The sequence below is a fragment of the Neodiprion virginianus genome, chromosome 2, assembly GCF_021901495.1.
Source record: "Neodiprion virginianus isolate iyNeoVirg1 chromosome 2, iyNeoVirg1.1, whole genome shotgun sequence".
Classification (NCBI taxonomy): Eukaryota; Metazoa; Arthropoda; class Insecta; order Hymenoptera; family Diprionidae; genus Neodiprion; species Neodiprion virginianus.
The window spans coordinates 14,870,387-14,898,058 of NC_060878.1; the positions used below are offsets into that span (position 1 = coordinate 14,870,387).

Genomic DNA, 27,672 nt, shown 5'->3' on the forward strand with positions numbered 1-27,672 from the left:
AGGACAGAAAAAGATTGTTACATACAAAGAAATTTGACGGGTTCAATTTAAAATGGCTAAAAAATGTAATCTTGCCTCTGTACGTACCCATAAGGGGTCCGTTTGGTATGACAGACACCATCTGCGGTGATCTTGGTACGTGTTCATCGAGTAGCCTGACGATGTCGTGATGAAGTCTCTCGCTAGCAACGTCGCGAGGAAGTCTATCCATGTGATCAGTAATTTCCCTATTGGCGAACGTGTCGAGGAGCGCTTTACATGCTTCGAAACTGCCTTCCCTCGCCGCAAGGAACAAAGGTGTCTCGTCCTTGTCGTCCTGGGCGTCCCGGTTGGCACCGTGGACCAGAAGAATGTTCACAGCGTCGACGTTGTTTACGGCAGCGGCCCAGTGCAGAGCGGTTTTACCGCTGTTGTCGGCCGCGTTTATGTCCGCATCGGCGTTTATGAGATCCTCGACCATACCCTCAGTGGCGATACGAGCTGCCAATATCAGAGGAGTCGTTCCGTCGTGCATACGAGCGTTCAAATTCGTTGCCCGATTTCGTAAGAGGATCTGAAACACGCCCATCGCGTCTGCGGCCACCGCAGAGTGGAGAGGCGTCCTCCCAGTGTTGTCCTGCGAATTGGCGTCCGCTCCAGCGTCCAAGAGACGTTTCGCAGCGTCGGCTCGCGCGTATCTCGCTGCCAGGTGAAGTGACGTTTCACCGCTTTTGTCGGTGGTCGCGTTCAGGTCGGCGCCTTGAGCCACTAGGTCGGCTATCACAGCCGCGGTGCCGTCGCTGTCATCCTCTTCCTCACCGGTGTCTAAGCCGCCTCCGCGCACCGCCGCGACCATCAGTGGTGTCATTCCGCACGGTCCTCTAGCGTCGACGTCCTGACCGTGCTCCAAACTCGGTGGGGTTAAAACCCCGGCGTCGGGCCTCGACCGGATCTCAGCGGCGTCCAAATGCTGCTGAGTCCACAGCCTCGGTTCGGTTTCCTCGTAGTCCGTTATTACCGTGTGGTCACTCGCGTAGCCAGGCTCGATTGCCCGCATCCGTTTCGACGGCGGGAGATCTGACTCGTCGTCTGACCACTGGTGAACGCGACCGTTGGCTATGTCGAGATCCATGCAAGTGACAGAAGGCTGTTTGTTCAGATTGCGCATCTCCTGGCCGTCGGGGCCGCGTCTTCTGGAACGGCGTCGCTGGCCGCTGCCGCTAGTGGTCCGTAAAAATCCTTCGGGAAACCACGTGACACCAACAGCGCGTTTCCGCTGAGCGGTGACCAGCACCCCAACCAATAGACCAGCGAGAAGTACCAGGACCACCCCGATGAAGACATATTTGAAGTTGGTCGGTGTGTCGGTGTCATTTGGATCCTGCCCGACGACACCGCGCACTTGTTCGATGGGGAAATTATTCGACAAAGAGTGCTTGGAGGCAGTCGCCGCCAGGTATTCGGCAGCCTCGTTGGCCGTAGGGAAACAAACCGCTCCCGATATCACGGTGCATTTACGATTGTCAATTTCTAAGTAGGCGGTGACTCCGCTTTGGTTATCTGTGTAAACAGTCGCTGGTCTCCCGAACACGTTCGTCTGGAGCTGCTCTCGCTTCCAAGGATATATCATGTCGTTTCCCAGCTCGTCCTGCTTAACTCGAAGCGTTGTTCTCAACTGATGGCCCATGTCGCGCAGGAACGCGATGATGTTCGATCGGAACGTTTGCATGTCCATCAAAACTACCACCGATATTGCACCTTCGGCCAGCTCCGGTGGCTCGCCTTCACAGTCGAGTCCATCCCAGTTACATTCTTCGTTATTACAACCATAGTCACAGTAGCCATTTGCGTAATGCTTACGACAGTAAGCGTCATAGATAGGACTGCAAATGAGAAAAGAATTTTTTGTTTATATTTGCGAGATCAAATTCATGAAATGGTGAATTATTCTACAAAGCTGCAGCTTGAACTATACCAATATTTGTACTTTAACTAGAATTTTGATTAACTGTAGTGTATAGGTGTACTCACTTGCAAGGTTCGAGCTTCTTCTCGCAATCTCTGCCATCGAACAAACACTGAGCATTGTTGCATACCTCATTACAGACCCCGTTCATAAATACGTCCCAGCAGTTTATCGGCGCTGTGCAGTTCCGCCATGGATTGATACCAAGGGAACAATCTTTCCCATCGTAGTTACAGGCGTGGGTGTTGCAGTCTTCGTCGCAACGGTGATTGCCGGACTTTTCGTCGCATCGATTCTCTATGCATTTCTTCCGTTCACGTTCAATGTCAATATCGTATGGTGACATAGTGTTGAGAATACTGTTGGGATTTTGCCTCCCAAATAGGCCACCTCTGTAATTCGGATCATATATCTCGCAATTCTTGCCAGTCCATTTTGGAGGACAGTAACAGTCGTAATCACCCATCAAATTTTTGCAAATGGCTTCCCTCTGCTGACACGGATTACTAGCACATTCGTCCCTGGTATCAATTTCACAATGGGTTCCAGTAGTCCCAGCGGGACAGTGACATCTGTAGCCGATATCGCTCTCTGCTATTCTGCATTTACCACCGTGCAAACAGGGCTCAGAATCGCAATAAGACCCGGAGAACTCACAATTCTTACCAAAATACCCAGTCGCGCATAGACAGCTATGACCTGCCTGTCTGGCGGTACATACGCCGCCATTCTGGCATGGTGAACTGTCGCAAAAGTTCACCTTGACCTCGCAATGGCGACCCATGTAGCCCGGCTTGCAGTTGCAGTGATAGTTGTTGACCAACTGCACGCAGTCTTGGGTGCCGGGATTTGCGCAGGGATTCGACAAACACTCATTGATGTCACCTTCGCATCTCGGTCCGACGAATCCGGGTGGGCATCGGCACTCGAATCCACCAACCTTGTCGGTGCAGGTGCCATTGTTGTGACACGCACCGACGACACAATCGTCGACGTTTATCTCGCAAAGAATTCCGAGAGTCCCGGGCGGACATGAGCAGGTGAAGTTGTTTATCAAATCGTGGCAGGTTCCACCATTCTGACACGGATTTGGATTACAGTCGTCAACGTTCAGCTCGCAGTTCTGTCCTTGAAAGCCAACCTTGCATCGGCACTGATACGAGCCGACCAAGTCATTGCAGGTCGCACCGTTTTGGCACGGCAGCGATTCGCACTCGTCGATTTCCTCCTGGCAGTAGGAACCCGTGTAGCCGTCGGTGCAGTGGCATCGATGGCTGTTTCCGATGTCCTCACAGGTCCCGTTGTTACATAGATTTTTCTCAGGCACACCTTTCCTAACCGCGGCATCCTTGCACGATACCATTTCAACGTCGCATACTTTGCCGGTCCAGCCAGGCGAGCAATTGCAGTGATATTTATTCTTGTGCTGGACACAGGTCGCTTGGTTTTCGCACGGTGTGTCCGCGCACCAGTCGACGAACTTGTCGCAACGATCGCCGGTATAACCGTAAGGACAGTGGCAGGTGTAGTACTGTACATGATCGTGACACGTTGCTCCATTCAGACAGGGCAAACTGTCACACTCGTTGATTCTGTATTGGCAATTCGTTCCTGTGTATCCGGGCTGACAGACGCAGGTGTAATTGTTTATACCGTCATTGCAGCTTCCTGCGTTCATGCAACTGCTTTCCGTGCAGTCCTCGTCGTTGGTCTGACAATTTATTCCGGAAAATCCGAGCTTGCATTGGCAGGTGTACGAGTTCACATACTCTTTGCATATCGCATCGTTTTGACAAGGCGCAGAGACGCATTCGTCTATGTCTATTTCGCAATGCTTCCCATTGAATCCATCCACGCAAAGACAGGTGTAATCTCCGATCCCATCTAAACAGGTGCCTCCGTTTTGGCACGGGTCTGTAACAAAATAAACAAGTCGTGTAGTCGCAATATTGCACTTGATCGAAAGATAACAATATTGTACATTATATCGTGTATAAGACACTTACAAGATGCGCAATCGTCCGTGTTTATGATGCAGTCCTTGCCCTCGTAACCCTTGGCACAAACGCAATGATACGATCCGTTTGTGTTCCTGCAAGTGGCGCCGTTCCTGCAAGGAGATGTTATCACGCACTCGTCCACATCCTCGTCACAAAGTCGTCCGGTGTAACCTATGGTGCAGGTGCACGCAAAGTCCAGGAAATTTGACGAAGGAGAGCATTTCGCCCCGTGAAGACATCTGGAATAAATAATATGGTACTTCAAATCTCATCCTTGCAAGGCTGCTGGTATGGATCAAATTCGGTTTTTATAAATATACCTGTTTGGAGAACACGGATCGAGTTTGTCTTCGCAGTTCCTTCCGGTATGCGGCAGTTCGCAAACGCACTTGTAGTCGTTCACCAAATCGATGCAGGACCCGCCGTTCTGGCACGGATTATTGGCGCAGTCGTCAATATTCGTTTCGCAATTGGTGCCTGCGTATCCTGGCAGACATTGACAACTGTACCCGTTGAGATGATCATTGCATGTTCCCCCATGCTGGCATGGATTTGACCCGCACTCGTCGATGTCGGCTTCGCATCTCTTACCACCGTAGCCGGGCAGGCAATGGCAAATGAACTGATTTACGCCATCTTCACACGTGCCACCATGAATACAAGGGTTGCTCGCACACTCGTCGACATCGCTCAAACACCTGGCGTCGTAGTAGCCGCGCGGACATTCGCATCTGAAACCGTTTATCAAATCTATGCATGTCCCGCCGTTCGAACAAGGATTGCTCGCGCATTCGTTGATGTCAGTTTCACAGTGCTGTCCAGTAAAACCGGGAATGCATTCGCAGGTGTATCTGAAAGGAAGTCGGATGATTAATATTTTCGACCATTTCACGGAAGCTTTAACTAGATATGGTGCAAGCATGAATACCGGTTGATCCCGTCCTTGCAACGGGCTTCGTTTCTGCACGGATTGCTGTAGCACTCGTTGACATTTACTTCGCAGTTGACACCGGATGTCCCAGGCCTACACATGCACTGGTACCCATCGATGCGGTCTTCGCATCGGCCTTCGAACTGGCAAGGATTACTTTCACACTCGTCAATCTGAATCTGGCAAAGGCGTCCGGTAAATCCTGAGAAGCACTTGCAGGTGAACGAGTTTTCACCGTCTATGCAGATTCCGCTGTGGCAAGGATTCGACTGGCAATCGTTGATGTTGGTCTCGCAGGAGGCTCCGGTGAATCCTGGCGGACATTCGCAGGTGTACTTTGCTATTGAATCGTGACAACTGCCCCCGTTCCGGCAGGGCAAAGATGCACAGTCGTCGATGTTTATCTGACAACGAGCCCCGGCGAAACCGTTCGCGCAGTTGCACTTGAACGAATTTATCAAGTCATTGCAGACTCCGTTATTCAGGCAAGGATTTGCTGCACACTCGTCGATGTCGATTTCGCATTGAGTTCCGGTGAATCCTGAAAACAGAAAATAAAATGAGGGTTATTGCTAACGCTGAATTTGTTTGATTAGGCTCGAACATAAACCCAGCCAGTAAAAATTTTATACGTGACAGTATGATAGGTACACGAGTGAGTTCCCACCGAAAGTTTACTAATTAAATTTCAAGTGGGCTTGACTTGTTCCATTTGATTAATCAATATAAATTAGATAATTTCATTTCAGTTAATCAGCAATAATCGTAATTAATGCTTATATCAGAAATATAGGTTGATTGCAAAGATGCGAGACGCGATGGGCCGAGCCGGTTCAAATATATCTGCACGTGATTAATCTCATATCGCGTTTAATTGAGCTCCGCTGTAAGTAGGTAAGTCACAGTTACTAAAGTGTTTCGATTTTATTTTCAAAGGTTATAATATACAGTGAAATGGAGTAACCATAATTACAGCACCTTTTAGCTTATAGCACAAGCTAATCGCTTCTAGGGACACACCTGAAAGAGTATGGCGGGGTTGGTAGTAATTACAATAATTATTATAATTTCATGGAACTCGACAGAACCAATCATCCATAAAGAAGAAAAAAAGAAAATTCCTGTATTAAATGCAAAAGCTCTGCAGTGCTTCAATATTTTGTTGTTACCGATTGAAACTCGGCGATTGCCGCCATTCAACGCGTTTGTTTTACTTCGACTAAAGGATAACGTGACCAAGATGAAAACCACCCCGCAGCGTTGCTGACGCTGGGTTCGATTATTCATTTATGGTAGATGGATATTCATACGGGGAAATATGTGTAGTCCTTGCATTATACAGAGTATAATAGTCTCTAATGACGAAACGCACGTTGAACTCCATCGGATCACCCCGGGGGTCCAAATTAAATTAGATTAGAACACTATTCTGTCGTCTTTAGTCGCGCCGGCGTGATCTAACAATAAGCACTGCAGGTACCGTCTCATGGATCGATCGGCGTCTGTTTGCTTACCCTGGGAGGTCGTCGCCAACCCGAGCATAATGCGTTATCGTAAATCTCGGATCCACGCAACGGATCCTTAGAATCCCGAGGACATTTCGCGAAAGATGGCTAATGCACTACTGAGTTTTAGCTTCATGACAGTACCGAATACGATCATCAAGTCAGAATTGTCATTTGCTACTGAATATCCAGCGATGATTACATTTATTGTGGGCAGGTTATATTTAATTAGGAACGCGAGGTATTCTTTGGCATTCGTCAGTATCTTGTCATGCACACGTGGTGTGCGTCTAATTACATTCACGTAGTAAGTGTTGTACTTTTATATACAAGCCACTAGTACCTATGATTTATAGAGGCGCAAGTTGCGTCGTTATATTGACATTGATTGAACGAGTACCTCGAGTCGCGAATCAACCGAGTCGAAATGATCTTCCTTATGCAGTCTTCTCGGCTATGTTTAAGTTGCATCTCAACGTGTTTCACCCTCCCGTGTGTAATTTCAGACATGAATTTTAGCCAGAGTTAAGTCGAAGGACAATACCATACTTTCTAAATTTCTATATCACGGCTGTGAAGAAGCTGGCGTAAAATCAAAATGGCTACGGTTTGCTGCACGCTTCGAATTCGGAATAGATTGTATGTTAAGGTAATTTCCAGCAATGTCCGTTCATAGATCGACATTTAACATCGGATCAAATTATGGCAATGACATGTGTAGGCCAAGATTTTAGGATCGATGAATATCTAAATACTAAGAATTCAGTTTGCGAAATTTACCCAATGGCTATAGCCAGCGGCATATGGTATACTATTAAGCGAGGCTAGATGTGTGGTAGAATTTCTTAATACAGTCGGTGAAATAATAATTTCAAGATTTATCTCTTTCCTCGAGCTAAGCTCTCGACGGCATTTAAATGTTGTTGCTAAAAAGTTTCCGTACAAAGCAAAGTCTGACAGGAGCGAAGAAATGGCATGCAGGTATAGGACAGGAGAGTGGTGGAGAGTGTAAATAATATCGGTCGACTCTGCAGTCGGTTTGCTTTCATGGAAGAAAAGAAGAAGAATAAGGAAAGGAAGAAGTAAGCCGCTCTCGCTCGGCAGGATATCTACTTGGGATCTACTTTGCAAGCGAGCACCGTCGGTTTTATCGTGCGTTTCGCAACCGCTCGATCCTCGGAGACATGGGGAACTGGCTGTTCGAATCGCGAATAGGGGGATTTGTAACGAAGGCAGACCTGGGCGTGGTACTCGGTTACAAGGAGTGTGCCGTCGGTTACGAGGACACCGAGTGCCACTCTACTTTTCTGACTCCTACTCCTCCCTGTCCCCTTCGCTCTCCCCCGACATCTTGGCATCGAAACGTCTCCTGGTATAGGGAATTTATTGCAAACCTTCTACAATTTTACTGCTGGCGAAACTACACAATATAAGCCTTCGATGTTCGTTGAATATGTGCACTGATGTACACCTACGTTGCGCACTAATAATTGAATAAAAAAGCCTGTTCGTGATACGTTTATTTATTCATCGTAAACCTCGTCAAGCGCTCTTTAAACTTCACGAGATTTTAACTCACTTTCAAATGGCGACCCAATGGTGGTATTGAACGCTGGGAACGTATTCTATTTTCTATGGAAGAATAGAGCATAACGAATCTGGTGCTCTGAACTCCAAGTTTTCATTGGATCAGCTATATTTCATCAAAATCATGAACCGGTAAAGGCTTGGCTATTTTAGATTTACATTCGAAAACATTCGGAACAGATGTGATAAATCGTTTCGTTTCTACGCATAATAAAAGCAGTGCATCGTACACTGTTCGTATGTTAACACATTTCAGGGATCTCCCCCGCGCCGCCAATTTCCGAAATAGTCAGAAAATATGACTGAGCGACAGCAGGGATACTCAACTCTCATCCTACGGTGTCCTCAGTGCCATTTTAGCGACGTCTGTAAGACAGCCGGTATGTATTCTGCAGTGTCGGTATGACCAAGTGAAATATCGATAAAAAAGTTTTTTCTCATATCTTCCGAGCTGGAAAAAGATTGATAACCTATCGTTACCGACTAAATATCGGCCGTCGTAAAATTTCTAAAATTATCGACTATAAAGCACTTCGCCCATTTCACTTTTCGAAGTTGCGGGAATTATTGTCAAAGGGTACCAATTCTGGTCACGATGTAAGCAGTTTGAGGAAAAAATGTAGCGTTTCGAGAACTTGGAGGTGATGTATAGGAACATCAAAGCGCGTATACAAAACGAGACGGGAGGAACATTAGAAAGTTCAAAAATGGAAACAAAAACGAAGAAAAACGGAAAACAAAAGTAAAAACGGGGCAAAGTGTGAGTTGACACGTCGGAATAATGGTTATCTGGACTCGAGACGTATAACATAGCGGCACGCTTCATTCACTTCGAATGTGATAGTATCGCGAGAACACGAGGACAATCGAGAATGACCTGTGGACAGTCTAGAAAGAGAGGATCGAGACACGCCTAGATGATTGCCTCGATAATGGACGACATAATTGGGAAGCCATTATGCATGTACGCCCATTGTGATTCCTTACATTCAGCGATTGCCGCGAGTGGCAGTGACGCGAAACGGAACCAAGCGGTCACAGAAATTTTATTACCCAGTACATAAATTCAAGAGTATTACCCCGGTTTCGCGGGATTAGGAGAGGCGAATTATTGCGATTCGGTTGAACACAGAGAGGCTGAAGCGAATGATGATGGCGCTATTAGGAACCGCGTTCTAATGAGCCATGGCACCAACGGAGAGCAGTTTCAATTTATGGTGAAGCGTATGCACTCCCACGATGCAGCCTATGCAACCCTCTCGTGTTGGGATAATTGTAATCTACGACTCCCCCAAGCGCTGAACTGAACTTGCCCGCCTTTTTGCCGGCAATGGATAGATCCGCATCGGGGTATTTATTACGTGATACCAACACGCACGTGCAGTAGCTGATAGACCATGCGAAATGCTACACTCTCCTGCGAGGCGGTGTAACGAGAGAATACGTATACCGTACAGAAAAAGAGATACGCCTTGCTAAATTCACCGTGGAACTTGAGCAAAATCCGGCTGAATTAGTCGGAGGCTAAAGGATGGGATAGGACGGGTCGTGTATTTTCTTGTTGGGTCCACGCCGCTTGATGTTCGCATTATACAGAATCTGCGTTCGACATTCGTCGTTAACGAACTCTAACTGACGGGCATCGCGCGTTTACCGACAACAGTCTGCAGTACGGTTTTCGGCTTTTTGCACTATACGGCAATACAGACGGCGGGTGTGATCGTAAATTTGCGGTTCCGTATATTTGCGCACAACCGCATTGCCGTCGCGGATACAGACGTGTACAACAGCACCTTTCACCGGCTTCTCCGATAAGCGTATCAAGTCCTTCCACGGACATACTGACTTATGGGAACCGATATAATCTTTGTAGAAAGTCACGCTGAAGTGGGCGCCGCGTACGTTTTGGCCACGCGCCCAATTCGAATTTATCAAGTATGTTTGTTCATACCATTTGCATGCGAAAATTCGCCCAGTGAAGTTATTTTCACATTATTCGTAGTCAGTGGAACATATTTTTTCCACTGTAACTTGAATGACGAACGGAAACTAGAAAGAGATCAATATCCATTCTAGGAACCGGCACACAATCATTTCGAAGCAAACAGCAGTGCACCATTGATAATGTACTCGTCGTCAGATTTCGCATTCAGTGTATGAATTAAAAGATATGGTGTTCACTATCTTCCGTGATTAGTCACTATCAGCACTGACAGTATTATATTGTGCCGACTAAGGGAGATGATGATTCGGGTGGCGGCCGAGCTGATGCGGTTGCTCGCGGATGCCTTTGACCAACGTACGTGATACTCGCTATATTTCCGTGCGGGTAAATCGAGCGTTGAAGCTGTTGATTGAATCTTGTAGCGGTATCCGTGCTGCACTCCGCCGCAGCCCGTGTCCGTTCATCCGCTCATCGCTAAGTGAGTTGTAGGGGAGAATGTTCCTACCAGATTGGAACCTGATCTGCTGCCCCATGCACGAATGAACATACGCATCCCTCCATCCAGGCAATATAAAATACCTAAAGATTGAGCAGAAAACGTTCTGCAACAGATGTTACTAGTTCGTTAAATCGGTAGATTCAGTGCAGCGAAAGATTACAATTGGATTGATCACAACGCATCAGGAACGCAGGTTCATGAAGCAGCTGTGATTAAGTCAAGATGGGTATAAATGTCGAGTCGACATTCAACGCAAGGTTGAAATGGATAGTTATACCGTAACTGTACAGGAGCTGGCAGAAAATAGACTGCAGCTTCGGATCATTAATTGAGTTATGTTATTGATGATAAATACCGCGACACACAGCGATTGATCCTCATAGCTTTATTACACTGAGTCGGGCAATTGCGGTCATTAATTGATGAAAAAGCAGTTCAAGCATCAGGAGTTATGATCACTTGTAATTGAATCGATTATCGACGATGCGATCACCTCAAACTTGACAATCGTAAGTTAGCATTTCACCGAGAAAGTGCAATTATCTATTTTTACACTTGAATAAAAAAAAAAAGAAATTCTGCACATATCGAAAGAAAATAATACGGAGTGACGGAAGGACATCCAAAACTTTTTCACCTGGATAATTTTCCTGAACGACGATGATAAACTAGGATTGTAGCGCATATGAAAATTACTGGAAACAAAAAGGAGCATAGGTGAATGGTATATAATACAAGAGAGGAATGAAAGTAGACCGCAGTTCGCGAATACAGCCATCAGGCGAGTAGCTTCTGCTACTTCGATAGCGCCGTTGCTATAAGAAGGAGAGATAGCATATCAGCTGCGGACGGTAGCAGCTGAGAGCTGCACGAAGGAGCGGTATAGAAGGCGACCTGGGTGTGGCGAGATCCCGCGAAGCCTGGAGTCGCGTAATCGTCGCGTGTCGAGAGATATTTATATATATATATATATGCAGGTATAGAGACGATGTAGATAGCCACATGCCAAGGCGATATGTTGGGGCCATGATCACGGCGAGTTAATTAATGTGTTTCAATAAAATATTCATCACTTAGCATCTTGGATTCCTAACTGAAAATCGAACTCTCCCAGTACCCATATTATACATGTACCAATGCCGCCACACTACCGACAGCTCTCAGCAGTGAAATAGCGATGCAGAACGATAAATCGTTCTGAACGCGTGGGAGATCACGGTGGCCTTACCTGGTATTATAATATCCTAGGTGCCACGCCCTAAACAATTACGTACTCAGAAGTCGCGGTGATAAATCTCCCGGGATGTATGAGGTGTAGCAAGTAAAGGTGAAGCTGCCGAGGCGATAAGAGAAATCGGGTCGAAAACAGCGAGAAAAAAAGATGCACCTTGGTGTACAACGACGTAGGACTTCAATGCCCAACTCTGGTTGATTTCAGCCTGGAATATAATCTCGTCTAATTATCATTATTAATCCTATCCTCAAAGGTGTAAGGTCACGACCCTCCGCCACCTCGGAGAAACAGGGCCGAGCATACCAGCCGCGGTCCGATACTCGGGATGCTGCGAATGCATAGCGCTGCATGGACGTAAGTGGACCATACCTTCTCCTTCCGCACCTCGCGCGACTGAAGAAGAACTCCACACCAAAGGCATTGAAGGTGTGGTCGCTGAACAGCCGAGAGGAAGAGAGAAAGAGAGAAACACCGGCCTCTGCACTCGGCGGCAGTCGAAGCGGTAACCTCCATTCGCTCCGGGCGTGCCGTGCCTTACTTCGCCCTCGCTTGGGCCACCGTCTGATCCTTCCTAGTGTAACGGTCCACAGGCTACTCGCAGGCACTACCTGCCACATCTTATCCTATTCGACGCCTTGCCGGAGACTCTGATGGACCGATTGATTGCGCGGCGGTGACGGCAAGGGTTATCCCGGAGTTTCTACGTGACCAAGGCAAATTCGGTTCCGCACACTCCCAAGATCCGCACTAGGAAGCTCCGTGGAACGTCGTTAGACTGATGGAACTGTGCCCAGTAAGACTCTTCCTCGTCCATACGGTATCACCGTACAATTGCCTGGGTAAATAAACCAGCTGGCGACCTCTCTGGTTTCAGTAGTCCTGGGTATTATCTCGAGAAGTTAACGTGAAGTGTTGGGGAGAGACACTTCCTAAACGTATCTAGATATAGATATAAGATACAGATGAAATGTCGAGATGTATTGTATCTTAGACAAGACAGATGCATTATTTGTGGTCACTGTACCATTAGCCTTTTTTATAAAATTTTGTATTTCTTGCATTGATTTTTAATATATTTAACTACCCAATTCATGAGTAAAATACGATATTGAACAAGTTTTGGTACTTGTTTTAATACTCGCCACACTTCATTCTTTTAAAATTTTCGTTTTCTTAGGTCAAATCACCTCTATACCACTTGTGGACATAACCTGTGATTACACGTAATAAATATGATCCCAACTGTATTAAACGACGGCCAGAACTAGTAATACGGTGACCAAAATAATACATCTACCCTACTTGTATCTATATGATACTTCCCAACGCTAGAAGTAAAGACCCATTAATTCCTATGAAAACCGGATCTGACGACGAATTTCGATGCCTCAGTCTCATTAGATTGAGAAGCCACTCGAAAGAGTTCGATTTGCGGACACAGCATTTGCTTTCGAGCGTGGATAGACGCAGGTGAAGAGGGTCGACGTCGGAGGCCATGTTTCGGAATCAAGGTAACTTAATTACCTCCTTCAGATCCTGCTTCGAGATGCGCGAAAGGGACACCCGCTTACCCACGTGTCGGCGTGTCCGAAGTGACCCTGCAGCCGAGGCTTGTGGACTGGATCTATGCGGTACCGCTACCCATGCCTACCGGAGCTTGCAGTGCACATACCTAGCCTACATACGTGGTGCGGGGCACGACGGTCAACTCCAGAAGGAGCCGACCACAGCCATCCCGGGGAGTTGATAGTCAACGAAGAGCATCCGATGCCCGCTGCGCCTTCAGCGCTTGGGTCAAACAGCTTTTCCATGCGTCTTTCTGATTGGATGACGGTTCCTGCTTTGCGCGCCTCCGTCCACAGAATCGAATCAACTACTCACCGCCGAAGGGCTAGATCAAGAGACGCGGACCGCTATTTAATTAATCAATTTCTATCCATTACCGGCGCACTCTCGGACGATGATGTCTAACACTCTCAAACAATGAAATTCCCGAAGACCAGAATATCAGTTTATACCGTTGTTCCTACACTTTCATACCAGCTGATATGCCTAAGCCGAGTTTAAACAATATCGTAGATCGTACGAGATAGGTTTCAATGGACAAGTTTTTTAAATGGATGGAATATTGACTAGTGGCATTAGAATTGAAGTAATTGGATAGTCATAGGTTGGTTACACTTGTTAGTCAGACATAAATGACCAGTAACGAGGGGCCTCGGTTGTGCAAAGCCGATATCTAGCCATTAACGCTGTTGACCGACACGGACAATAATTGTTTTCCATTTTTGGAAATACATAATTATAACGTGTGTTTTTCCTAGTCGTTGTAGCGTGGTGCATCACTCGCGCCAGTTCGAAAACGAGATGAAACTATATTGTAAATTATCATCTTCCTTTGTAATAATATTCGTCGATCAATCGTACATAATCTTCCAGAGTGCTATAAAATTTCTGAGATGTGTTAAAGTCGATTTTATATCCGGTACAGACGTCAACAATCAAGACGATATCCTGGCATGGAATTTGGTTAGATTAGAGGAAAAGTGACTGTCGACTATTTGTAACATCTAAATGCTGCGATCCAAATTAATTTGTGACCTCGGGAATGTATAAATGAAATATCGTTATATCGTGAGTTTGAATCACACTGCAAGTCTTCATCCTTTTGCCCATCTCAATCAGATCTGTCAATTCATAAATTACATTCGCTGAATCTCGATCGACGATCTAGAGATTCCAATTAATTTCTACGGCTTGATTCGGAGAAAAATGATGCTTTATCTAAGAGTCTTCTCCATTTGAATTACAGAGAATACCCGATGTGTTGTGTGAAAATCGGTACTTGGCACCAACGGATAGACAGTCGAACTTACATTGAAGATCTGTGTTACTGTTTTCGAAAAGAACAGTCTTGACAGCTGAAGCGGATTTAGTCGGCAGTACAGACCTAAAACAAAACGGTAGGCTCGATTGCCTATCTGCTGCGACGTTGAGTTTCAGAGAATACTCCTGACGTAAGTGCAGTTAGATAAATCGTCTTTAATGGGAAGGGTTCAAAAGCGGGAGTGGCTACGTCAATGCAAACAGCAAAGTAAACGGGAGGCTGAACGCGGTTCAGGAAATCACGTAGCTATGCATACGGCGTATCATGTGCGACCTGACCTCAGAGAATATACGACGGCCAAGCTTCTCGGTTAGCTTACCAAATCCAATCAAGTGTGGATTGGAATGCGGCGTTCAGCGAGAGAGACCCGCCGTCTCCAAGGGATTGAGTTTCCAAGAGTGAGAAAGAGAGAAAAACTGTCGGAAAGTCTAATTTCACTTCTCATAATCTGCCCGTTTCTGGCTTTATGCCATTGCAACTGCCATTCGACGATAAGGTCTCACATAGCCGTGTAATCTGTGGAAATCACCGTCCGGAACAGAAGAAAAGAACGGAGATTTCGGCTCTATACCCGAAAGATATTCCAATATTTATAATCGGAATGCTATCAACAGACCTGGACGAAGTATAGAATGAGAAATTGGTGAATCTCGGTGAAGTTCTTTCAACGATTTCTAACGAGACTAAGGCTCCTGTGGCGCTCGAATTAAATGGCTGTCTAAGTGTGGTGCAGGCGGTGCAGGAAGCGTACGATCGAGTTGAAGAATTAATCGCGAGGAAATGTGGCGTAGCCACTCAAAGAAGTAATCTTCGACGTCGCTCCAGCCATGGTATATTATTCACGCGTAAATTAATCGGCATGGTTCATCGCCAGTTTTGCAACGCGTGCAGAAACTCGAGTACTCCGGCGCAATCACATCAGCGTTGTCGAACTGAACAAACCGATATTTCTCAGACGGTGTAACGAGGATTGAAACTTTGTCTCGAACGTTTGTGATATCATTCTACTTCTTATGAAATACGTTGAACAAATTTTGACTTAGCTATCCAGAGGATTTCTAAGGTAAACTTATACGGTCGGCAAGTGCATCTGGTTGCCATTTGATATGTACCTATCTGTATAAGTGGGTATCCATGTATGCCATAAATCGTATTACAGTCGAGCAATAAAGTTGACCTCAACGAAGAGGACGCCCCGGGTTGCGAGTTCCGTTATCTTCGCGATGACGATCGAGTCGAGATTGATATAAGGTGTGTCGAGGAGTTAAAAAATTCGATGAAGCAAACACAGCTTCGCTGGGTATTAACGAAAGTTTGATCGACGTAAGTTTCGAGCTGAGAAAGGTTTTGCGGTGGTATACCTATATTTATTTATCGAACTAGTCACGATCGGAATAAGCGAAAGTTTTTATAGAATTGATGGCGGCAGGGCGCGCAATGTTATACCCAATATAAAACGAGGGAAGAGGATTGGTACTGCTCACAATTGGCTCCGTTTAGACAAGACCAATCGATCGATCACATGGCTGATGTCACGATCGTGAGGTCATTAATCTCGATAATTGAATCGATATCATTGGTATCGTTTGTATCAGGTTGGCTTGTATAGCAATTATCTGCAAAAGTAATAAATCATAAAAAAAACTCGAAGAGGAAAGCAGACAGATGGGATCCAAATATCGAGGAAGGCTAAACGGCTGGACTATCCTGATCGACCACGACGATTTTACAACGGTGGACTGCCTGTGCTGCATTCGGAACACCTGATACAACGAGGACCCCACTGGGACTCGGTAATAAAAGAACTATCAATCCTCTGATTGATGGTCGGTGCAATCTCAAGGAAGGTATAAGACAATTGCGTCTGATGTGATACATCGAAAACCACGAACTCTGCTGCTTAAATCGGTGTGCAGGGATTGAAGAACTGCTCGGACAAAGGATAACCGAGATGAACGTCGTTGTTCCGTGAAAGACGCAGAGTCGATGAACAGGAAGTGACCAATAAAAACTGATAGTTAAACAATAATTAGTAACGCCATGGGCTCGGTGGTGGGTCTTTCTGTTTTTCTTTCTCGGCACTGCAGTGCGGACAAGGCTCTAAAGGGAAAAAAACAATTAGGGTAATGATCCTCCAGGTCCGTGAGATCAATTGTCACGAATAATTGTATGCTTTTGATGAGTTCGTCCTCACTTCAGAATTACGCGAACGGAACTGTATAAAACTGAATCACTTCACAGTCAAAAAAACTGATGTCATCTACAAGCTGCAGTACGAATTACGGCATCGATAATAAGTAAGTGAAAAATTTTTCAAGATAGACTGTTTCACTGATTGTGGGACAAGAGATGCTAAATGATGAACCATATCGTTTCTAGCTTGTACTGGTGTAGAATAACGAAGTTGCGAGTGCGTGTTGCTCCGTATTAACTTTACAGAAAGAAGCACAAAGCTGGTTGGAAAGGCGCACCTCACTTCAATCTTGGGCTTTCAATCGGCCGATGTTCCTAGCGGCTGGCTCAGAAAGGCAATTGTCTATGCTTGAAGCGGCCTCCAGTCCTCGTAATAATAGGGTCTTACAGCCCGCTTCTCTCCCTCACGCATCGCCGATTGTACCTACACTTTTGAACTTCTTCGTGCCCGAGTCTAGTCGCCTGCAGCGATGCGCTTCATTGTGCTTATCTTCATTGCGTCAATCTCAATCTCTCGTCCGTCATGCCTGCTCGCTAACGGAACCTTCCGGAACAATTCTTTTTTTTAACTACTAGTTTAACTATGTGTCGACCGTCTGCCTCATTGGGGTGTAAAACCGTGTGCATGATGTTACTCGGATTTGCAAGCTCGAGTGTTCATTTTGTAATCATTGATTAATCCCCCCCCCCCGCTCCCCTGAATATTTATCTTGAGAATTCGAAGGGAAGTGCCAAATCTCTTGACCAGATGTCATTGATTCATGATATTCACGGTATTGTTATGATAATACCCGCATGTGCGGTACACGCCTGTATGGAAATCGCAACCTGGTCCAGCTGTCTGGTGATCCAAGCATCCCGGGGACGGTCCGCAACACGCAACGTCGGCGCGAAAAGGGAACCAAAAGAACTTAGTACGTAAAAATAACAACGCTGACAAGACCCTCGGCAGTAGATATGGGGTAATATTTATGATTCGCACGAACGGAGCCTGCATACTAATAACGGGAATGGTGATTCGATGAAAAAAGGAATAGGAGAGAATATGAAACAAAATTGCGAAGATAAACAAAAAAAAAGAAGAAAACAACCAAAATAACGAACACAAAAAAAAAGAAAAAATTATTCGGTTATAAATCGATCCACAAAGGAGCAATGTAAGCAAGTGTCGGCTGCATTGATAGTAAGTCGAACGATACGAGCGTAAAAAATGTTATCCAATCCCATAACGGTTATGGGTATATACGTGTGCATATAAATGCCTGACATAGGTGGACATTTCTTGCAGAAAATGGTTTCACAATGTGAGGGTCCAGTGGCAAGTTGCGTGAGCCAATAAGGCAACCGGTGAGTTAGGGTTTGATCGGTAAAAACTGATTTCACGTTACCGAGCGCGAATTTGCCATTTCTGGTCTCAAAGGCCTTGGCATACAGACTCGGCACCCGGTGTACGGATGTGGCTCTTAACTCAACGCATATAAGACACGAGTGTGAACTCTGAATACAGAGCTCCGGAAACGAAGAAGAGGAAAAGGACACAGTTTATATAAGGGCATAATGGGAGAGGCGGTCTTTAATTGGATTCCAACCGATAATTGTCACGGTTTACGATCTCACTTGTCATTTGATTCCCAAACGACACATTTTCACGACGCCTTGCATGGTAACGAAGTAGAACTAGCGTGTAATCGATGATTGTACCGTGAAAATTCCAGGAACCCGAACACTCAAGTGCCCATGCGTGAAGTTTTTCGCTCGTTTAGATAAGCTTGTCAACTCTGATTGCGGCTTGGCACAAACTGTCAATTCGCTCAAATTTGACTGTCTTAAAATATCAACGCAACATAACCTCTAAACGCTTGCGAAATTTGGTAGCTAGTGTCTGGGCGCAACTGAGTTGATCAATCTGACAAGCGGATGAAAAACTTGGCACAAATTAGTTGAACGCAAAAATGAAAACCCATGATCTGGGACATCTCCTGAACTGTTGACACATATTTTGTTTGAGAAATCAGATTGAAAATTTACAAGAATCCTCTTTCATCCTCTAGCCCGTGAAATGTTGTGCCTTTGATCATAAATGTAAACTCGCATCACGGTATAATTCTCATTCCGTAAGTTCCTCGCCTCAGGGTTGTGGAGTAAGAAGATAAAAATGAAAAAGGTAAAGCCTCTTAAAAAGTAATCGATATTCTACTGTATACAAGCTCGGTTTATTTAAAAGGACCACCGGGCAGGCACACTGCAGCATACGTATATGTATAAACATTATACACTCGATTCCCGATGCCATACAGTCTCATTAGCCGAGCTTAGAATCAAGATAATTAACGGCATAGAATAAATAGTTGCTAGCTATACACCAGGCTCTCGGCTCCTAGATCGCCTCGCAGGTCGAGCATCTGCTACGTGGGCAGCTATTCATATTCCTCGAGCGTTTTTTTACCTCGATTAATCCGATCCATACCTCAATCTTTGCTCACTACGCCTTCCGGCTTACGCGCCCTCCTCGACTTTACCACATTATATCACGTGTCTAATTCGGCGAGGGGGATTTACTTCGTATTCTCTTACCGCAGGAAGTGCGAAACGCTTCGCGTTGTTGAAAGAAATCCAAACTGACACTTTTTTTTTTTTTTTTTTTGTGCAGCAAACGCCCAATAACCCACGATAATTTCATGCTGCTTGAACTCACTTGTCCGCAATCACGTGACGGGTGTTTTATTATACTTGGGATTAAACGCGGTTACGTCATCCGATTAATCATAGGAGTTTATTACACAAGCGTTGCGGCCACGGTATACTTGAATTTTTCTCGCGTTGAATCGCGTCGCGGAAAATAAAAAAATTGCCGAATTTATAAAAAATTTGTAATTCCTGTATAAGCCGTAAACCTTACACCTTGCATGACCGTGTTAACTAAGTTTTTTTTGTGTTCAGTTCTCCCCCTTCCCATATCTTTCTGATGTTCACTCATTCCTCTGAACGTGATTCGATAGTTTGCGTTCGTTTATTTAATCTTCGTTTTTGAACGATACATGCATGCTACTCACCACTCGCCGAACGGCCTTAGAACCCGAAATTAAAAGGAAAGCGAGAACTTACCTGAAACATAGAAAAACATACATTTGGTCAGTTGGTGAAGAGAAGAGATCCGAGGAAGACGGTACAAAATGAAAAAAATTTCCAACTAAAAGGTAGTTACGAAGCGTCGAGGAAAGAAGAAAAAGAAATAACTGCGCGATTATATCATGTATCTACTGTAATTAGCCTTGTGGAGCAGATTATATTGTGAGCGCATGATGAGGTGGGAAAGACTGCGCCCGGTAAATTTAAGACTGACCAGAACTTGCATGTAATGGAACATTCGAAAATGTGCAATTAGTCTGATCGGCGTTCGTTTGTTTATATTTTGGCCGAGAAGAGCGAGTCTCGTTGCGTGCGCGTTAAATCGTCCGTTGAACATGCCGCGAAGCTCATTGGAATTTTTATACCCCGAGCGAGTTTCTCCGATCTGTAAATGAAAACTGAGAAGAGAGTTGATTTATGTACTGTTAACAAACGTATATTTAGATATAGCTAGATAAGTGTTTTGTTATTATTATCAAATTTCAGTTGGACAATTAACAAATTTCTATCGACCATTATTTGATTCAGCTAAAGTTTAATAATAATAACAAAACTTTTATTTCGTCATATCCAAACATATGTTTTTTAATAGTAAATAAACTATATTCTCAACGAATAAAACTGCAAGCCGAACAAATTTAATGAGAAGTCAATAGTTCCGGGCCGCCTTTGATGCACCTCAATTTCATGATAGCGTCTCCTTCTTGTTTGATCGAATATCTCTTCGAATTGCGGCCATATTTCTTGTGCCAAATGTACCAATGGACAGACGGCGATCGGTCGCCAATTTCTCTTCAACTTACTCCCCTTCGGGCGGCTACCGATACGAGCGTAAGTTTTGACAATGAGACTAAGAAAGTGTCCGCGCACATTCTTCGGAAGCTGTAGAGCGAATTGTGCGGCTAGTTGTCGTGCAGACAATTGCTAAAAGAGAGGCGTTTATTCGTGTATTACGTGTTCAACCGAGGTGAATAGCGAGAACCTAGACAGTCCGCGGTATTATGCTCTGGAGTGAAAGCAGCCTGAGTCAAAGAGGCTGCCGATACTTTTTAACCCGCGTTGGATAGGTATAAGATAGTCGTGATGTCCCGGGGCTACCGGTGCAGCAACGCCCGTGCGCCGTAAGATGGTCACCAGGGACTGATCTCCCAGCGGTTGAAAAATCGGTAAGAAAACTTGTACAGTCGAGGGGTTTTTTGTTAGAGGATAGTCGTTTAGCCGTTGTAAGCGTAGAAATCATCTGTACGTGACGTAATAAAAATCGAATGAACTAAATTGACTAATTCGAACTAGTTCCGATTGACGATAACGGTTTACAGCTACGCTACGTCCATTTAGAAAGCTCTTGATGCACGGTGTCGAGAGCCTGGCGATAATATGTTGCGAAAGCCGCTGATCTTATATGATCATTCCTCAGCCGAATCACGCATAAAAATTAACACCGACCATTCATTCAGCGAGCTTTGCCTCCGTTAACGGGGATTCAGAAAGGCGCAGCAAGTGTTTTCCATCACAGACTGATCGATCCGCGTGTTGTGATTGGATGTAGTAGATATCTCAAAAATCTTCCTGAAACATTCGTCGTTCAAGTCAAGGCTCACTTTTGCCAGACAGCATAAACAGGAAGGAAAAAAGTTGCGGACCAACGGGACCGTAAAAGACGGTTATTTACACCAGTTTTATACCATGTTCCAAGCCATCGTGAAAGTGCACGTAGATTGTCGATTTACCACACTAAGTTTGATGATAGGTGATTCAATTCAGGACATTTAGTTTTTCGTTACCCAGGCATGAGTAAAAAATCTATAAGCCTTCTCCTCAATACCTTGTAAAAGTTTCTGTTCTCTCAGTCAGGTGATTGTGCTGCAGCCACGATCAGTAATACTAGTAGCCAATTTCGAATCATTGCAATTACGAATGAATAGAGGAAATGATAGCTTATAGTCTCAAGATTGGAGAACGGTTAAACAAGTCAAAGTTCCATTGGTTCCTTAGATGAAATTTCCACGACTGGCCTGCATCGTTCTACGAAATGTTTCGATGACCGAAATTCGCCGGTCAATGAGTCGATCGGAGACGATCCGAATTACGCGTGGGGTGGCAGTTGAGCTGGCGCCATGGCAATTAGCAGGCGGCATTTAAGAGGCAAGGGACTTAACCCTGACGCTTAGGTATGGTTTACGGTCCCCTAACCTGGGCGACCCTGGAGGTATCGTTCGGCTGCTTCGTCGCGGTGAGGATCTGTTCGCACCGAGTCGCGACACGAAGGGAACAAGTCGGAGATGTAGGGCCGTCGACTTCGGGCACTCCGGTCTCTCGATGGTCCTTCTTTTAATGAGCTACGGCGCCTCTCGGCCACTGCGGCACCGTCGATACCATCGGGTTCGGGTCCTCTCAGGCACCTACACCCATTGTTACGGGTATTCGGTATCGCTCCGCAGGGGCAAACAGTGCGCAGTACCTTTTATAATTAAGCATCGTCGTCTCGTTTTCGAGGAGCTACGCTTCGCGGATAAGCGGATAAGCGGATAAGGCCAGAAAAGGCAAAGAGACAGAGAGAAAGAGAGAGGGAGGAGAGAGACGTGAGAGGAGTGGCGCGTCTCGCGTGGTGGCGTTGCTAATAACCCTGAGCAGGATTACAGAGATTCAGCTTATTTAATTACTGCTATTACGTCTCTGCCATACCCACCCTGTGGTCCTCAGGACCGAGACATGAGCGCGAAATAATATGCGAATCTCGGGCAACGCTACATCAGATTTCGCAATTCGTAATTGGTGATTGCCACCTTTAAATACCCCCTGAAAAATTACCGCTCCGAAAAGGCCTGCCCAATTAGAATGTAGACGTTTACTCCGACCATGCAAACGCTTATTATACCCGATATTTGCAATGAGTCGTCTGGGATTTAAAGAAATTGACTGACTGATACTTGTATCAAGTTGGCCGATTAATCATCGAGAAGTGATGATAATTGACGTTTGAAATGAACGCATCACGGTTATTCAGCAAAATGATGAAATGTGGGATCCTTTTGACTGCTAATAAGATGATCAAAAAGAGATATAATACTTGAAGATAGCAGCGACATTACTGGCCAGCTACCAAATCGTTCGATCTTCCAGTGTAAACATTCGAAACGATATTCACGGTTGTTAGGCGAAGAGGATCGTTCTAACGAGTGTCGGTAGCAGTAAAACAGTTAGCCAATTAGTTGAAAATTTGCGCTCTGCCCGAATTAGTCTTTCGCTCGTCAAAGAAATTTGTTTCGAAAGGGTTCGAGGAACCCGGGGAGAGTGTTCGAAGCTTGTTACAGCATGCAAGATGCCCAAACTGGTGGCGGTCAAGGGGGAGAAATCAACTACAGCGATAAATAAAGTAGAATACGAGCGGTACGCGGGCTGCCGCACATCCTTTGGCAATTAAATCCGAACAAGAAATTGCGGCGAGGGGCACAAAGAGAGGGGAAATTGCTAACTACTAAGCGCGTCTTTGCCGAGCCAAATGTATATACAGCTGCAGGGTTCGTTAAGCGAAAATCAACACGGACAACCGAACGTACGCTCAAACTTTATAGTGATTATTTCTCGAGTCCCGTTTGAAGATCACCGACTGCAGGCAGTGCACGAAACACGGATAACGAGTGGCCGACACCTCGGTAATTATAATTATTGCACTTAAGCTTCACCGATGAATCGAGTTCAGCATTCAAGAACATCGGAAGTGATTCCCACAGCAATTGGACAATGCATTGTGAGAAAAGAGTTTCGATAGCGTGTGTTCAGAGATTCGCACAAGTGCGATTTTACGAGTGATTGTCCACGGTTGTCAGTCCGTTGTATAATCGTGAGCTTGTACGGAGATTGAGAGAGAGAGAGAGATGAATCGAGCCGGCCACGACAGCTCTCTCGGTAGTACATTTCTAAAAAGGACCACTAGCTGTTCTGCAACAGCAGCGTAGTGCAGCCGTACAGTTGGAGCATTGTATTCTCTGTCGGGATTGTGAAACACAACATGGACAGTGTTGCCAACGTCCGATATCCATCTCCACGTATCAGGGGCGCAGTCGCTTCTCGCAACTGTGACGCAACGTCTCGAGTTTTCTGAATTTCGCGGGTGGTCGAGGTCTCGTGACCTGGGATTGACGACGATTCAATCCGACATTTTATGCAAGACAAGATCTTTGTTCAAGATGACCCGACTATCGGTATCCCGATATCTGTGCAAGAAACGGTCTTGAACTATTAAATTTACGCCGTAAGACTGTTTTATTGCTTTTCACATAAAATACTACCCCAGGGTATAATAAGGTTGTGCAAGGATTGACGCAGTGCCGTCATCATCTCCATGGGAGCTGATCTCCGTCGAGTATCGCTTGTACCGCCTCAGCTCTCAGAATTGTTACAAGTACGAGTCAGTTTTAGTGATCTAAGGGCACTCCGATACCCTGAATAATATTATCGGCCGCTCGATTGCTAATGGAATTATAAAGCGAGGTGAATTTACGGTCGGCCATGTAGATCGTAAATCGATACGTCGGCGAAGGCGTAAGGAATTTATATATTCCAGAATGGTTACAAGATCCACGCGGGGTGCAGGGGAGTAAATCGTCGTTACCTTTACACATTTATTGTGGGTCGAAAGCTTTTTAGGCTAAAAAAAAAAACCATGAACAAAGTGTTGATTGCCTCCCGGTTATATAATCGACACTTTTTTACCTGGGCGTTGGTCAGATTTACGATCGGAAAAGCCGTAGATTCAAATCAGGGAACGCGGCGAACAGATTAATGGGGTACGAACGAGAGTTAAGTGGCAGAATTTATCCTCGCAATTATTCGTAGATACCGAATGTGAAGAAGAAGATTCTTCGCGAACATTAGGAAATGAAAAATCCCTTCTAGCAATTTTCAGAATGGCCTAGACGCGGAGACCCTTTCGTTAAATCCATTTTCCGGCAGGAGCTGATCAGGAAAGCGGTAGCATAAAACGAATTCTCGACATTTTCAGGATATCGGAATAGCGCATAAAGGGTACCTCGTTTCTCGTGCAAGAGTATAGGTATAATAAACTATCGAAGGCACGGTTGTTCTCTGGAGAAAAATTCTCTCGAAGTCTAACCCTATTAGGAAGCAGAACCATCCGGGATTAGTTCTTCCTCGATGAATTCTCAGAAGTGTTCGCGGCGCGTCAACTGCTTTGAGCTTCCGAAGAGCGGAGAGAAGACGACCAGCCGCGTCTCCATCACTCGCCGCTGCGCCACCGTAACAACAAACAAAAGACACAGGGCACCAAGGAATTAGCACAAGTCACCGGTTAACCGGCTTGCAGCACAGACGCGTCTCATCGCCTTCTGCGACCCCCTCTTCGACGACGATCCTCGAGCAGAGCCATCCGTGAGATAATGCGTTCAAGGGGATTGCGCGAATCCCGATCCCCTCGCCTCCTCGACACGGGTGCATCGGCTCATGTTTATGTAGCAGCTGTTCGCCGCGTGGTGAGTCACGTGTAAGTGCGTCTTCGAATGCGGCCCCCCGGGTCGGGGTGCAACCTGGAGAACGGGGAGCGGAAAGCTTTTGGAAACTGGTTCCACTGGTCGGACTCCTTCTTGCGACCCTGACTCTAATCGCGACAACCTTCCCACTGCGCTGCTCGACCGACGGATCCTCGTCGTCTAATGAGTTCCCCTTCTCGCCCTGATGCTGCAGGAGTTCACCAAACTCGTTATTGGAGTGAAAAGGAAGACTCCGCACGGCGATATGAGATGGAAAGGATCGACACTGAGGATGAGAAAATGTCCGCAAACACTTTCGGACTCCCTGAAAAGTTCCAAGTTCCGCTCTTTCATAAAACGTTCATTCAGGATTTTTGGTTACAAGATGGCCAAAGGGATACATAGAGTCAGCAGACATGGCAGGTGCTCGACGCTCAGCAAACGCTCTTGTTTGCGATAGCTTTAACCGATGTGGCGTGAGCATTAAGTGTGGCCGAGCGATTTCTCCGTCTCTCCGTCATACCTCGGTCAGCGGTTTGTGAAGTCTGGAACAGCAAGCGAACGTCGTAAAGTTCGGTACGAACGTTCGTGCGGTTATATGGTTTTCCCTCCGACGAAATTGGTCGCTCTGAAACTGTGGAGTAGATAAAAGTAGAAAAAAATAAATAAAAATATACCGAGTCGCCATTATTCGCGATGTGCTGCACGCTTTCGCCGAAAGACCCTGAAGAATGCTGCGGCGTTTGATAACGACGACAAAAAAAAAAAGCACCAAGACATGCTGCGGCCAGTCAGGCGTCAAATATGATGCGATTATATTCAATCCGCCGCAGACTCGACGCTGTGCAATTATCGAGAAAATTCTCTGGTTGCAACCATTCTGTACCTTTACTCGCAAAATTTCGTACTATAGATGAAAATATTGTTGTAATTGGAACCATGTGACGAATTTAGGATGCCGCGATCGAGTCTGCAGTGTCTGAAAAAGGCGCGGTACGAGAATAATGGGCTGCTGGTGAACGTCGAGTCGGCGCTTTGGAATAGCCGTAGTCCTGTTCTCCATTCAAGGCTAAAAAGGATTTGCTGGCGTACCAACCACCGTAGATTGCATTACCATGCTCGAGCCATTATCCGCGAACAAGCCGAGAGCCTTTTTTCCCTAAATAATAAACCCTCGTGCTTTTATATTCAATGCAGATTCTGCCTTACCATATCGGATCGCAGTCAACCTTATTTTACTCCCGATCAGACTGCGGAGGCTTTATGAATATATATTTTCCCGAGACCAAACGACCACCTCACATAATTGGCCGGATTTACACTGCAAATGATCCGTCGAAACTGGATTACCGTCGCCTATGGCTGTACGACCTCTGTGTCTTGTGTTTTGGCAACAAAGATTCAGTTTCGGTCTGACTCTGGGTTGAAATTTTCCTAAATAACAATAAATTACTGCAGGTATCAGGAGCTCTAGTTTAGCGAAAGCAATTGAAATTGGAACGTAGGGGATGAAATAGATCGTTTAATCGCGAGTTGATAGTTTCAGACTGTTTCGTATGGCGCACAGAAATACGCTTGTAGTTCTATCTATACATTAGTAACTTTATAGCACTTCATGCTATATTATGCGTTACATATATCACAAGTGTGAGAGAAAAGATATACCAGGACATTTATATGAAACTCACCATTCAATGCCAAAAGATGGGTAAACGAAGCTACATTTTGGGTATATAGCATTACAAAACGTAACTTCGGTTGCCTATGTGCTGACGTTGGGTGTTGAGTTTCACAGGAAACTCTTGGTATAAATCCGCCAAGAAGACAAAGGGAATTCGAATTTGGATCTAGTTGTAACTTTCGATGGAATTATTCAATAGTATATTAAATAACATAAAGCAAACTGGGTCTTTTCGGGCTAAGCTTGAGTTATAATTCGTATGTGAGCACGCATACGAGCCGATGACGAATGTTGCAAATACACCAAGTGAAAAGACCTTTGCTTCCTTGTTGCACACGATTCTTTGTATAACAAGAGTATGTTACGCGTTTTTTCACGAAGCACGGAATTCAGGTTAGGGTCGCGTAATGTGCGCATTCGCAGACTCGCTTTACCATCATAGAAATGACTATTTTGTGTACGAAGAATACATATGAAAAAGCATGTAAAACATGCTTGCGTTATATAAACTTAATTTCAACACATTTCATAATTAGTCAGACAATATTCAGCTTTGAATATTTTCTCGACTATAAAAAGTCGATAAATTGTATTCTCATGGCGCGAAGCGAGGATGTAATTCGAGAGGGGAAGCCCGAGGCCGGCGC

General features: G+C 45.4%; 1 protein-coding gene across 4 annotated transcripts in view; it reads right to left on the reverse strand.

The window, feature by feature from the left end:
* The window catches only part of LOC124298941 (neurogenic locus Notch protein), a 155,984-nt gene that overhangs the window by 3,362 nt on the left and 124,950 nt on the right, over positions 1 to 27,672 (reverse strand). For 3 of the 4 annotated variants that reach the window (XM_046751629.1, XM_046751631.1, XM_046751632.1), the window contains 5 exons: positions 4,874 to 5,417; positions 4,266 to 4,796; positions 3,952 to 4,184; positions 2,011 to 3,859; positions 76 to 1,862 (listed from right to left, as the gene is read on the reverse strand). In XM_046751629.1, coding sequence (XP_046607585.1) covers positions 76 to 1,862; positions 2,011 to 3,859; positions 3,952 to 4,184; positions 4,266 to 4,796; positions 4,874 to 5,417 — 4,944 coding nt within the window. The remainder of the gene's footprint in view (positions 1 to 75; positions 1,863 to 2,010; positions 3,860 to 3,951; positions 4,185 to 4,265; positions 4,797 to 4,873; positions 5,418 to 27,672) is intronic. The other variant, XM_046751630.1, reaches the window with a different exon arrangement.